The 14,445-nt window shown below is 44.4% G+C and overlaps 1 protein-coding gene across 1 annotated transcript in view; it reads left to right on the top strand.

Annotated features, from left to right (window-relative positions):
* grin3bb (glutamate receptor, ionotropic, N-methyl-D-aspartate 3Bb) overlaps positions 1 to 14,445 on the top strand; it is a 165,734-nt gene that overhangs the window by 139,570 nt on the left and 11,719 nt on the right. Inside the window, exon 6 of the mRNA XM_079845067.1 lies at positions 9,437 to 9,588. Coding sequence (XP_079701193.1) covers positions 9,437 to 9,588 — 152 coding nt within the window. The remainder of the gene's footprint in view (positions 1 to 9,436; positions 9,589 to 14,445) is intronic.

Raw genomic sequence — 14,445 nt, 5'->3', positions numbered from 1 at the left:
ATCCTTGCAACATGGGGCTGTGCATTATCATGCTGCAACATGAGATGATGGTCGTGGATGAATGGCACAACAATGGGCCTCAGGATCTTGTCACGGTAACTCTGTGCATTCAAAATGCCATCAATAAAACACACCTGTGTTCGTTGTCCATAGCATACGCCTGCCCATACCATATCCTTACCGCCACCATGGGCCACTCGATCCACAACGTTGACATCAGCAAACCGCTCACCCACACGACGCCATACACGCTGTCTGCCATCTGCCCTGTACAGTGAAAACCGGGATTTATCCGTGAAGATAACACCTCTCAAAAGTGGCAGACGCCATAGAATATGAGCATTTGCCCACTCAAGTCAATTACGAAAACGAACTGCAGTCAGGTCGAGACCCCGATGAGGACGACGAGCATGCAGATGAGCTTCCCTGAAACGTTGACAGTCTGACAGTTTGTGCAGAAATTCTTTGGTTATGCAAACCGATTGTTGCAGCAGCTGTTCGGGTGGCTGGTCTCAGACGATCTTGGAGGTGAAGATGCTAGATGTGGAGGTCCTGGGCTGGTGTGGTTACACTTGGTCTGCGGTTGTCAGGTCGGTTGGCTGTACTGCCAAATTCACTGAAACGCCTTTGGAGACGGCTTATGGTAGAGAAATTAAAGGTCCCGTTTTTCGTGTTTTTTTGAAGCTTTGATTGTGTTTACAGTGTGCAATATAACATGTGTTCATGTTTCGCGTGTAAAAAAACACAGTATTTTTCACACAATTTACTTATCTGTATACTGCTGTTTTCACTGTCCTCAAAACGGCTTGAAAGATTTCCCTGTTCTATGAAGTCCCTCCTTCAGAAATATGTAACGATTTCTGATTGTGCCAGCGGTTCCCGTGTTGTGATTGGACAGCAGCTTAGCACACGCAGAGCGCACGTTACCGGAAAGGTCACGCCTCTCACCATAACGGGGATGCATGCGCTCAATGATCTCTAAGTACAGCGTCCCTGGGAAAGCCAAACAAAGGTGACTTGACTCCGGGATGAAAATAACAGCGTCTCGACGACATGGCAACAAACAAACTATACGAACGCAACCGAACACAACACTTCCTCTTCTCCACGCGGGAGCAACAAGACCACGCCCCCTTTTTCGCACGTTCTTGTGGGCGGAGGTTAGTCGACATACTGCTCTACTGACGTAATTAAAGCAGGAAGTACCAGGATGTAGTCCTAACCAGCCGTTCGCTGTAGGCTTTGAAAGGGAACTTCTGTTAAATAAAATATCTCGCTTGGCATTGAACTTTGAGCTTTATAATTTTACAGGTATTATAAATGCTCTAACAGCAACATTACACACTAACTAAAGTTTGAGAAATGGGATCACGAAGAACAGGACCTTTAACATTCAATTCATGGGAAACAGCTCTGGTGGACATTCGTACAGTCAGCATGCCAATTGCACACTCCCTCAAAACTTGCGACATCTGTGGCATTGTGCTGTATGATGAAACTGTATTTGAGAGAAATAGGCCTTTTGTGTACATAGAAAAAGTCTTAGATCTTTGAATTCACCTCTCCAAAAAATGGGGTCAAAACAAAAGTGTTTCGTTAATAGTTTTGTTCAGTGTATAAACATACTAAAAACAACATAAATGTATTTCATAGTCACAACTCATATATTTCATATGAATACTTAAATAATAGTTTAATAAATAAAATATATTAAAAAGAGTTTACTTCATTTTGAGGTTCCCTTTCAGTCGGTCACGTTCGATGTTACGTCGAGGTCAACAACGTATTGGGATCAAGCCAGGGAGCCTAATACGTCAGTGACGTCGACCTAGTCTTAAGCCCTATTCGGACGGGATTAGTTTAACATGGGGAGGTGGGGGTAAAGTAATTATTACCAGAGGTTCTCTGTAATTTTAGTCCCGTCCGAATGTGCCATCTCGGTAATCATTACGGACAATGTCAGTAAAGATTACGGATACTTTTACCTTCTGTAAAAAGGTCCAGAAAAATGACCTCGGGTAAAACTAATCCCGTTCGAATAGACCCGCTGTAAAAATGTACGGTAAAATTCCGTCATTTACTGTTTAAAAGTAGTTTTTGGATCGTTTTGCAAGCATGGAGGCGCTTGAAACAGCACTCGGTTGCGTTGTAGGTGGTGGGACAACTCTGTTGCTAACCTCCAGGATTTTCCGCATACCATTTAAAGCAAAAAGAAGATCGAAAGCACTTATTAGAGGCACAACACTTCATTTACATTTACATTTACATTTATGCATTTGGCAGACGCTTTTATCCAAAGCGACTTACAGTACCCGTATTACAGGGACAATCCCCCTGGAGAAACGTGGAGTAAAGTGCCTTGCTCAAGGACACACTGGTGGCGACTGCTGGGATTGAACTAGCAACCTTCTGCATATCAGTTCAGTGTTTTAACCCCCTATAGACCACCATTACATTAGAATATTTTTTAATATTCATATAATATAAAAATATTATTTAAGATTTTTTTAATATTCCGAGATTAAACACAGCGTTTCCCATAGATATATCTATAGCGTTTCCTCCCTGCTCCAGTTTCGCTTTTTTCTTGTTGGCGTGTTTGCTCACGTGATAACAGGAAGCAACGTCATACGACAAGGAGGTTACTGTGGTGCTTAAAGCGAGTTACCCCTCCTACTTCTGCTAGTTTTACTGAGATGTCTTATCCCGTGCGAATTGGCCATTAACATTACAGATGTCCTGAGGTAAAATTACTTTACCCCCACCTCCCCATGTTAAACTAATCCCGTCCGAATAGGGCTTAAGCCTCAGAAGTCATGCCCACGGACCGTTGGTTGAATGACTGATGCATATGGGACACTTTTTTGGAAACACTTCATGAGTTTCGAAGTTGTCATCTGATTGGTTGAATTCTATAGGATGTCTGCGAGACATGCGTGTGTGGTGTTCTTTAATGGTCTGCCTGGAAACAAATGCCGTGATGCCAAATTCCCTCGTGGAAGAAGAACATGTTTACAACTGTGACAATGAGCACTTACCAGGATCAACTAAATGCTGGATTTCCAAAAGTATGTGAGGTTTACTCCATTGTTGCAGTAAACTTGTAACTTGTACTCTTGGATTAATAATTTATAGATTCACGGCGGTCTGTTATTGCAGGGACATAGACTTTACATTTGCATGCCCCTAAACATTACGCGGAACAAAACTAAATGTGATTGGTTGAGTTACATGTCAGTCAAATGTTCTCTTGGGTGGTCCTCGACCAATGAAAGCTGTGATAGTCCAGACCTTCTGCCATCAGTCTGAAGATCTGGCTACGCGAGACTAACGTTGACGTAACGCTCCTTCAGGGAACAAAGGTTACATTGCTACATTGACGTGTCACACTACATTGACATCACCAACGTATTGGGATCTCACCAGGGAACGAGGGTTACATAAGTTACCGAGACGTTTTCTGACACTTATTTATACTCATTCAGCTAACTGTATTCATATTAAATACAGTTAGCTGAACTTTAGAGTTCTTTCAGCACCTGGTTTGTTAAAGGGGTGGTAAAACACATTCTTTCGGAGGCTTGATTGTGTTTGTGGGGTGCACTGTAACATGTGTTCATGCTTCGTTTTTAAAAAATTTCATTATTTTTCATATATTTTACCTTTATTCTACACTGCTCTGTCCCTCCTTGTAAAAACGGTCTGATGGTTTCCGGGTTGTATGAAGCCAGTCCCTCAAAAATACGCAATGGGCTCAGATTGGTTAGCTGGCCCAGTGTGTTGTGATTCGCTAACCACCTAGTGCACGTTTGTCGGAAACGTCACGCCCCTTACCTTTACCGGTAGACTGTGCTTTGGGTAGTATTAGAAACAATGGCGTCAATAAAACCATACCAATTTGAGCCCGAATCAGACCCAGACAATTTTAGTGAAGATGATCGAGCAGAACCTTTTCAACCTGTTCAGTCCTCAAGAGTAAAGACTGCGGATCTATAATGATCGCTACTGAATGGCACTGTTACTTTTGTATTTTTAGAACGATTATAGCCAAATATCTGTCGCAAGAACTATTAACCCAAAACGAACACTAAACATTGGCTTTACTAGTAGCCAAATCAAATACAGAACCATGTTTAGCATGCCTGTAGATAAACAATACATAAAAGCTCTAATCAAAGAATCATTTACACTAATGCCAAGTTCGCTGTTGAGATTTAAAAAATAGTTTGTAACGTTAGGTGTTTGTCGGATAACGTTAAGTATGAATGAGCATTTAACAAACTGGTTTGCAGAGCCAAATAGCGTTGTCATCTGTGTACTTCCTTGCTACAGCGTACAGTTAACAATACGAACTATTACAGGAAAACACATTGACGAAAAATAAATCATACTTACAGGTTGTGGCCCGTAAACAGCTTCTGTTTTTAAATCCATCTTTCAGGACAAGCCGTTGTGCGAATCCTTCATTGAACTCGCAAAGATTGTGGAAGCCTTCCTCCGTGAAATGTGCAGCGGGAGCCGCGCGCGCCCGTTGTGCATTCACACTGGCAGTGTTTGTCTCGTGCAGCTGAACTGCGGCTCGTGTATTGCAAATACAGACGAATATTGTCCATTATTACCCCTTTTCCACCAAAGCAGAGCCAGAGCTAGATCGGAGCCAGAGCGGGGTCAACAAGACGAACACAAACTTGAGATCCGCCATGTTTGAAATAGCAGCTAATGGAGCTAACAGCTGCTGCTCGTTTGTAATCTCCGTCTATACAAATTACGGCGAACTACATGAATGCGTTGGATTCGCTGTGTTTGCGTTGTGTTTTGATGCCGATGTAGGATCGTAAAGCCATGTGAATTAATAGTAACGCAACGTTTGCTTTGTTGATGGAAGGCTTGTTCGCAGTGGTGCTGTGCAGAGACAGATCGCCGTATGATAACGAGTCCAGCGAGAGCATATGACTCCTTATGCTTTTGATTCACATGCGTTTTTTTTATATCATACGTGGATCGGTCTGCGCAGTGACGATGCATCTCGAACAAGCCTGGTGTGTTTGTGTTTCCCGCTGCCCAGGGTTGCCAGGTTTTCACAACAAACCCGCCCAATTGCTACTCAAAACAAGCCCAATCGCGTTCCAGGGGGGGATTCCCCAGTAAAAATCACATTTGGGGGTAAAATATGTGTTTTTTGGCACTAAAATTCGCATTCCCGAGGCTAAATATCACATAATTGGGGTCGCTTCATCCCGCGGACATGAAAAAACAGCCCGCGGCAAAACCACAGACTTGGCAACACTGCCGCTGCCTCGCTAGCGTTGCTGAGAGAGATGAGGCGTATACAGTAACGTAAGACATGGCTCTGTTGTGGCTCTCAGCCCGTGGAAAAGCAAACCGGTTCTTAGAAGGCTCCTCAGTCGAACCAACTATGAACTGGGACTAGCTCTGGCTCTGAATTAGCTCTAGCACTGCCTTGGTGGAAAAGGGGTATATGTCACATTTTCCGGTCTTCTCCTCCGACCCCTGTCTGTCTCGTGCTTTGATTTATGATGGGCAGCATATATCTGCTAAAAAATGCGACCTGTTCCCCTCTGTCTCATACACACATGCATATAACATGTTGTATGTTAAACGCACTGCAACGCACCCCCGTCCCTAGGAAGGCTGAACAAAGTGGACCTGCAATCCGGATGAAAATAACAGCGTTTTGTCGGCATTGCAGCAACAACACTCCAGCCTACTAACCACAACAACGCTTCCCTGCGGCGATACAAAATGGCCTCGCCCCCCCTTATTTAATATTCTCGGAGGAGGGGTTTATGTAAATATTGGGGCTGGGGATGTCAGAGACCCTGGAGGAATGTCTAGTAGTCCCTACCAGCCGTTTGCTGTAGTCCTTAGAAATTGATTTCTATAAAAGCAAATATCTCCCTTTGTTTTAAACTTTGAACTTTGTAACTTTGCAGATGTTGTTTATGCTCAAACAGCAACATTACACACTAGCTAAAGTTAGAAAAGTGAAATCGTGGTTCACCACCCCTTTAATGAGTGGTTAAAGACTGAAATGCAGCTACAGTAGCGCAACTATTTAGTGAATTCGCCCCTGTGTGTTTGTGTGTGTACATGTTGCAGCTTGGCAGTGATAAAATGCGTAGATGTCAGCATTTGAATATCTGTGATCTGTCAGCCACTTAGGGGCCAGTGGGGGCTGGTGAGTGACAGATTTACTGCAGAGAGCTCGAGGGAAAACAGCCCACCGACTGGTCCTAGTATATTTGCTCCTTTTTATTGATATTTCTCCTATATTTTGTCCCATCTGTAATTTCTCCATTTCCAGGCCTGACACTCTCTGGGCTAAAATAGTAATTGAGGTTCAGTGTAATCAAACCCTTCTGGGCTGTGCAGGACTCCTGACTGTGCTTATTACCATATGCCCGTCATCCAATTTCTTATGTCAATTCATCTCCCATGTGTGTGCTGATTGAATGAGATTCATGCATGTCTTCCACAAGGAACACAGGTCTGTCGATGATATATGAATGATAAGACTCTTAAGCCCCAACCACATTATAAATCAGCTGTAAGACGGCCCAGAATGACACACCCCTCATGTTGTCACTACATCATACATGTCCACATTTCTGACGTCACGCCTCTGATTTCTGACACAGCTTAAATGAATAATTAAAACTGTAATTGTTTACTCACCCTTACAGTATGTCAATCCAAACCTGTCAGCTGTGATTTTTGATTTTGACATGAGGGATGAGTAAATTACATTTTTGGTGAACTGGCTCTTATAATAAAAATAAAAAAAACAGATTTTATGTTGTTTCAAAAATGTTATTTTGTTTGTGAAGTCTAATTTGCATGTTTTTACTAACTAATTCAAATAATTAATGGAATTGAGAGAAAAGTAAGATAATACCGTCCAGACTTTGAGAGGTTTTTAGTGAAAAGCTGCGGTGTCTAATCCGAGACCAAGCTAAAACTAAGACCAGTGAGTGTTGAGACCAAGACAAGACCAAGACTTTGAGGGGTTGAGACCAAGACAAGACCAAGACCAAGGCAGGGCGAGACCGAGTCAAGACCAAGACCAGACCAGCACTCCTTCATTCATTTCTGAATTTGATAAATAAATCAAATTAGAAATAAGTTATTGGTTGCATCTGAAGCAGCAAGTTTTACAACCAATCACATTAATGATGTTCATAAATAAATAAGACAATTCACCGGCAATTTAGTAATATCCCAGCAGTTGTGGTCTTGACTGGTCTTGAAACAAAATCCTGAATCCTCTGTCTGAGACAGAGACAAGACCGAGTACAAATGTGGTCGAGACCAAGACCAAGACCTTCAAAAAAGACTGGTCTCAAGAACAAAATCGGTCTCCAGTACTACAACACTAGCGTGTTGTGGTAACTGTTCTAAGATTCACTTATGAAAAATAAGTGTATTCAAGTGTGATATTAGTATGCTTTTTTTAAACTAAAAATAAGAAAGTATATTTTCAGTATACTTTATGTACTTCTAAAAAATATACTTAAAATTGCACTTAAGTATACTTGACTTATACTGACAGAAAATATACTTAGCTTGTAGTTGTGTTTAATCATTTGATTGAGTAGCCTATTATGCCTAAATACTTTTTTTTCACATAGATCACATAGTCTTATAAACTTATTTGAAAAGATTGATTTAATAAAGAAAACAGATTCCTAATTCTGAGTAGTGGATTTTTGTGTATGCTATCCCACTGGTAGTATACATACGAATTTACTTCAAATCTACTTTACTCTTTCCCCACCATTGACATAATTTTCCGGCTATCCATGTTATCCCTGTTATACGGCTGGGGGTGCTATTACACATCTTCTAGTACAGAATCGCTGGATCAAAACACAGGTGAAGAAGAAGCAGAAACAAGTGATAGATTGCTTACACAAATGTAAAACAATGCAATTATCAAACATTAAACAGCATCTAAATCAAAACTGCCTAATGTTACCGAATTAAATATGAAGAGGAAACAACTGTGAAGCTTTGGGGGTGATGATGGATACAATCTACTCCATCTGTATTTTGATCATCATTCTGTGTCTTTCATCATTGTGAGTCTTTGACAAAAATGCAATTTTCTCAGCTTTTGGGTTTTTTTGCTCAGCTTTTTGTTGCGTTTTTTAAATTATTATTATTATTATTTTTAATGAAAATTACCCACATTCAAGTGTTGATAAAAAAAGGATGCATGAAACTACATGTTTTTTTATTTTTTTATGAAAAGCATCAAAAAGAGTAAAAGTACAGTTAAAGGTATATTTAAAGCATAAAAATGTATACCTAAATAGGAGCATAGTGATATACTAAAAGTGCAAAAATAATATATAAATAGTAAACTATAAGTAGGATGTTATGTTCACGTAAGCCAATTTACAAGTATACTTTCAGTATAAAACTGCTAAACTAGTAGTTTACTGAGAGTATACTTCAGTGTACTTTCATAAACAAAAAAATGTGCTACAAGTATTTGAGACACGTAGTCGTGAACTAGTTGTGCACTTACTACTGTTACACTTATAGTACACTTAAAGATGCTGTATGTAGGTTTTTGACTGTACTAAAGCATAAAAATACCATAATATGTTTGCAGATACTTAAGAAACATGCTCACATACTTGTTTTTCTGAAAAGCAATGCTACAGCCAGTTGTTCTACTGAAATGTGCGTTCCGAGTTTACCCAATAGTATTTGGACACTCTAAGTTGCCAGTTGGCGGAAAACACAATGTATTGCAGCCATGGAAGCCAGCAAACAAACTGGGGAAGAGATCGTAGATTCTACCTGACCCAAAAAACCTTGGCATCCATCTAAAAATCTCTATGAACAGAAGCACATTAAAAGGCGGATAAATCAAATTACAGTGTGTGAGTCTCCTCGCCTTCCATTGTCAATTGCGCTCATTCCTGTTGCATGTCCATACTGTGTGTTTACTACTCAAACTGGCAACCCACGTGAGCGTAGAGTCTTTGGAGGAGGGAGTGGGGCAAACAATATTTTGAATTTGGACTGCAGTATCCATTTCAACCACTAGCTGTCATTCTGACATACAGCACCTTTAAACGTATACTTTTACAAACTAAAAAGTGGGCCAATTTAGTCCCAAGCAGGATTGAAAACAAGTTTACTACTAGAACATTGATATTACCTATGCTTACTACAAAAAGTATACTTAAAAGCATACTTGAAAATTACTTAAATATACTTCATTTTCGTAAGGGTTAGCATTATTCAGCTATCATTTACTGACTCAAGTTGTCAAAACATCACATTTGTTAATATTTTCATGGTTCAGAGACAGGCAGTTTAATGAACCTTTGTAGCATATTCTGTTTGTTCTGGTGGTGTTTTGATTAATTGGATGGGCTAAGTGATTTTGTTCCCCCTTCAGGTTACGGTATCGGACTGCCCCAGAACTCCCCACTCACCTCCAACATATCTGAATTCATCAGCCGTTACAAGTCAGATGGCTACATGGACATGCTGCATGACAAGTGGTACAAGGTTGTGCCATGCGGAAAGAGAGTCTTTGCTGTTACAGAGGTGAGCAGGATTCTGTCTAATTGAAAGTGAAAAGAAAAATGAACAATGGTGCATAGTGCAAGACATTTTCAGAGGTGACCCAAAACAGAACTGGATCATTTGGTTTTATTATTAACAACTGAATAAATATTTATTTGCCTAATTCCTATATCAGTTAAATCCTTTTTACCAGATTAAAAGCATGTAATGAATTCATGGTTGGCGGTGTCACTTTCCGATCTCATACATTTGAGCTGTTTGATGGTGTTATCCAAGCCATGTAAATGTAAATTCTGTGCACTTGTGTGTTGATTTGATTTTGTGGTTGTACGTTACATTTAGATTTCACCTATGTTTTCAGATACAGTTATATTGTTGGTAAATGGAGATTATTAAGTGATACAGAAAATAAATAAGGCATAATATATAAAGAAAAAAAGTATGTATTTTCCAGGAATGAAACTGCACATTATCCCACACATGGCTAAATAAATCTCAGATTAATTCAAAATGGAAAATGAATAATATAGTTTAGCTGACATACTGCTAAAAAAAAATTCAAAAAATTAAACACTACAGGCAAAATAATCGTGTTTTTTCTTTCTTTCTTCAGATTAATGGAAATAAAACATCCAGAATATATCTTTTATTGCACTTTATCTATTTGCATCTGTAGATTTCAATTATAGTACATAACTTCAAAGGCCAAAGGCTCCTCCTTGAACTGCCACCTTAACGTGGTGGAGGGGTTTGAGTACCCGAATGAACCTAGGAGCTATGTTGTCCGGGGCTATATGCCCCTGGTAGGGTCTCCCAAGGCAAACAGGTCCTAGGTGACGGGTCAGACTAAGAGCAGTTCAAAAACCCTTTATGATGACCAAAAAAAAGAGGACCGTGACGTCGCCCGGTACGGCGCAGCCGGGGCCCCACCCTGGAGCCAGGCCTGGGGTTGGGGCTCGTATGCGAGCGCCTGGTGGCCGGGCCTTCCCCCACGGGGTCCGGCCGGGCTCAGCCCAAACGAGCGACGTGGGGACACCTTCCCGTGGGCCCACCACCCACAGGAGGGACCGTAAGGGGCCGGTGCAGAGAAGATCGGGCAGCAGTCGAAGGCAGGAGCCTAGACGACCCGATCCCTGGACACGGAAACTGGCTCTTGGGACATGGAATGTCACCTCACTGGCGGGGAAGGAGCCTGAGATTGTGCGTGAGGTTGAGAGGTTCCGACTAGAGATAGTCGGAATCACCTCTACGCACGGCTTGGGCTCTGGAACCACACTCCTCGAGAGAGGATGGACTCTTCACCACTCCGGAGTTGCCCATGGTGAGAGGCGGCGGGCTGGTGTGGGTTTGCTTATAGCCCCCCAGCTCTGCCGCCATGTGTTGGAGTTCACCCCGGTGAAAGAGAGGGTCGTTTCCCTGCGGCTTCGGCTCAGGGATAGGGCTCTCACTGTTGTTTGTGCCTACGGGCCGAACGGCAGTGCAGAGTACCCGGCCTTCTTGGTGTCCCTGGGAGGGGTGCTGGAAAGTGCTCCAACTGGGGACTCCGTCGTTCTACTGGGGGACTTCAACGCCCACGTGGGCAATGACAGTGACACCTGGAGGGGCGTGATTGGGAGGAACGGCCCCCCTGATCTGAACCCGAGTGGTGTTCAGTTATTGGACTTCTGTGCTAGTTACGGTTTGTCCATAACGAACACCATGTTCAGGCATAAGAGTGTCCATCAGTGCACATGGCACCAGGACACTCTAGGTCGTAGGTCAATGATCGACTTTGTGGTCGTTTCATCTGACCTGCGGCCGTATGTCTTGGACACTCGGGTGAAGAGAGGGGCGGAGCTGTCAACTGATCACCACCTGGTGGTGAGTTGGATCCGATGGCGGGGGAGGAAGCTGGACAGACCCGGCAGACCCAAACGTACTGTGAGGGTCTGCTGGGAACGTTTGGCCGAGTCTCCTGTCAGAGAGATCTTCAACTCCTACCTCCGGCAGAACTTCGACCGGATCCCGAGGGAGGCTGGAGATATTGAGTCCGAATGGAGACTGTTCTCCACCTCCATTGTCGCTGCGGCCGCTCGGAGCTGTGGCCGTAAGGTCTCCGGTGCATGTCGAGGCGGCAATCCCCGAACCCGGTGGTGGACACCGGAAGTAAGGGATGCCGTCAAGCTGAAGAAGGAGTCCTATCGGGCCTGGTTGGCTTGTGGGACTCCTGAGGCAGCTGACATGTACCGGCAGGCTAAGCGGACTGCAGCCCGGGTGGTTGTGGAGGCAAAAACTCGGGCCTGGGAGGAGTTCGGTGAGGCCATGGAAAAGGACTATCGGCTGGCCTCGAAGAGATTCTGGCAAACCGTCCGGCGCCTCAGGAGGGGGAAGCAGTGCCCTACCAACGCTGTTTACAGTGGCGATGGGCGGCTGTTGACCTCAACTGGGGATGTCGTCGGACGGTGGAAGGAATACTTCGAGGATCTCCTCAATCCCGCCATCACGCCTTCCATTGAGGAAGCAGAGGCTGGGGGCTCAGAGGAGGACTCATCCATCACCCAAGCTGAAGTCACCGAGGTGGTCAAGAAACTCCTCGGTGGCAAGGCACCGGGGGTGGATGAGATCCGCCCTGAGTACCTCAAGTCTCTGGATGTTGTGGGGCTGTCTTGGCTGACACGCCTCTGCAGCATCGCGTGGCGGTCGGGGACAGTGCCTCTGGGGTGGCAGACCGGGGTGGTGGTCCCTCTTTTTAAGAAGGGGGACCGGAGGGTGTGTTCCAACTACAGGGGGATCACACTTCTCAGCCTCCCCGGGAAAGTCTATGCCAGGGTACTGGAGAGGAGAATACGGCCGATAGTAGAACCTCGGATTCAGGAGGAACAGTCTGGTTTTCGTCCCGGTCGTGGAACACTGGACCAGCTCTATACCCTCTACAGGGTGCTGGAGGGTTCATGGGAGTTTGCCCAACCAGTCCACATGTGTTTTGTGGATTTGGAGAAGGCATTCGACTGTGTCCCTCGCGGCATCCTGTGGAGGGTGCTCGGGGAGTATGGGGTCCGGGGTCCTTTGCTTAGGGCTGTCCGGTCCCTGTACGACCAAAGCAGGAGTTTGGTCCGCATTGCCGGCAGTAAGTCAGACTTGTTCCCGGTGCATGTTGGACTCCGGCAGGGCTGCCCTTTGTCGCCGGTTCTGTTCATAATTTTTATGGACAGAATTTCTAGGCGCAGCCAGGGGCCGGAGGGTGTCAGGTTTGGGGACCACGCGGTTTCGTCTCTGCTCTTTGCGGATGACGTTGTCGTGTTGGCCCCTTCTAACCAGGACCTTCAGCATGCACTGGGACGGTTTGCAGCCGAGTGTGAAGCGGCTGGGATGAGGATCAGCACCTCCAAATCCGAGGCCATGGTCCTCAGTCGGAAAAGGGTGGTTTGCCCTCTTCAGGTTGGTGGAGAGTTCCTGTCTCAAGTGGAGGAGTTCAAGTATCTAGGGGTCTTGTTCACGAGTGAGGGGAGGATGGAACGGGAGATTGACAGACGGATCGGTGCAGCTTCTGCAGTAATGCGGTCGATGTACCGGTCTGTTGTGGGGAAGAAAGAGCTAAGCCGTAAGGCGAAGCTCTCGATTTACCGGTCAATCTACGTTCCTACTCTCACCTATGGTCATGAGCTTTGGGTCATGACCGAAAGGACAAGATCCCGGATACAGGCGGCCGAAATGAGTTTTCTCCGCAGGGTGGCTGGGCGCTCCCTTAGAGATAGGGTGAGGAGCTCAGTCACTCGGGAGGAACTCGGAGTAGAGCCGCTGCTCCTCCACATCGAGAGGGGTCAGCTGAGGTGGCTCGGGCATCTGTTCCGGATGCCTCCTGAACGCCTTCCCGGGAAGGTGTTTCGGGCATGTCCAACCGGGAGGAGGCCCCGGGGAAGACCTAGGACACGCTGGAGGGACTATGTCTTCCGGCTGGCCTGGGAACGTCTCGGTGTACCCCCGGAAGAGCTAGAGGAAGTGTCTAGGGAGAGGGAAGTCTGGGCATCTCTGCTTAGACTGCTGCCCCCGCAACCCGGCCCTGGATAAAGCGGAAGAAGATGGATGGATGGATGGAACTTCAAAGGCCATTTCTCAAAATGTGTATTTTCTCCTGCACTGAGCCGGAAATCTCCACTTCAGCAGCATTTACATACTCCAAAATGTACAGTTTTATTCCTATTTGTATTCTGAAGGTTTTTACAGAGGGGTTTGTTCATATATAATTTGCCTGATTTTATACAACATTTTATTCCTAAAAAAATGGCTGTTGACAGTATAAACCTCCTTTGTAAAGCTTTACGAAGCATAAATAGTCCTCACTTTAGTTGAGCCCACAAAAATAGTTAATTGACAACTACTAAATGTTTTATAACTACCTGAGTTAATCGAAACGAATAAATCCGAGCCTGAGGACATAAACAGCTCCAGGTAGAACTTCATGGGTTGCCATTTCGCAATCACGGTTACAACATGGCCTAAGCACAGCATCAACTCATTGTTTTGGTTCAGGAGGAACTATAAAAGACGGCTGCGGTTTGTTTGCGGCTTTCAGTGACTGTCTATCTACAACTCAGCATAGCATGAAACGCGCTAATGACGTGTGATGTCTGAAAGGCAGGTAGGACATCAGGACAGTCGGACCGAATGCAATGATTGGACAAACATTTTTTGGTTCTGAAACTTCCACAGAAGATATATACTATATTGCCAAAAGTATTGGGACACCCCTCCAAATCACTGAATTCAGGTGTTCCAATCATTTACATGGCCACAGGTGTATAAAATCATAGGCATGCAGACTGCTTCTACAAATATTTGTGAAAGAATGGGTCGCTCTCAGGAGCTCAGTGAATTCAAGCGTAATACCGTGATAGGTTG

Source organism: Gobio gobio, assembly GCF_949357685.1.
Source record: "Gobio gobio genome assembly, chromosome: 19".
Taxonomy (NCBI): domain Eukaryota; kingdom Metazoa; phylum Chordata; class Actinopteri; order Cypriniformes; family Gobionidae; genus Gobio; species Gobio gobio.
Note: the sequence above shows the minus strand (reverse complement) of the source record. Positions and strands in the feature narration are given on the sequence as shown.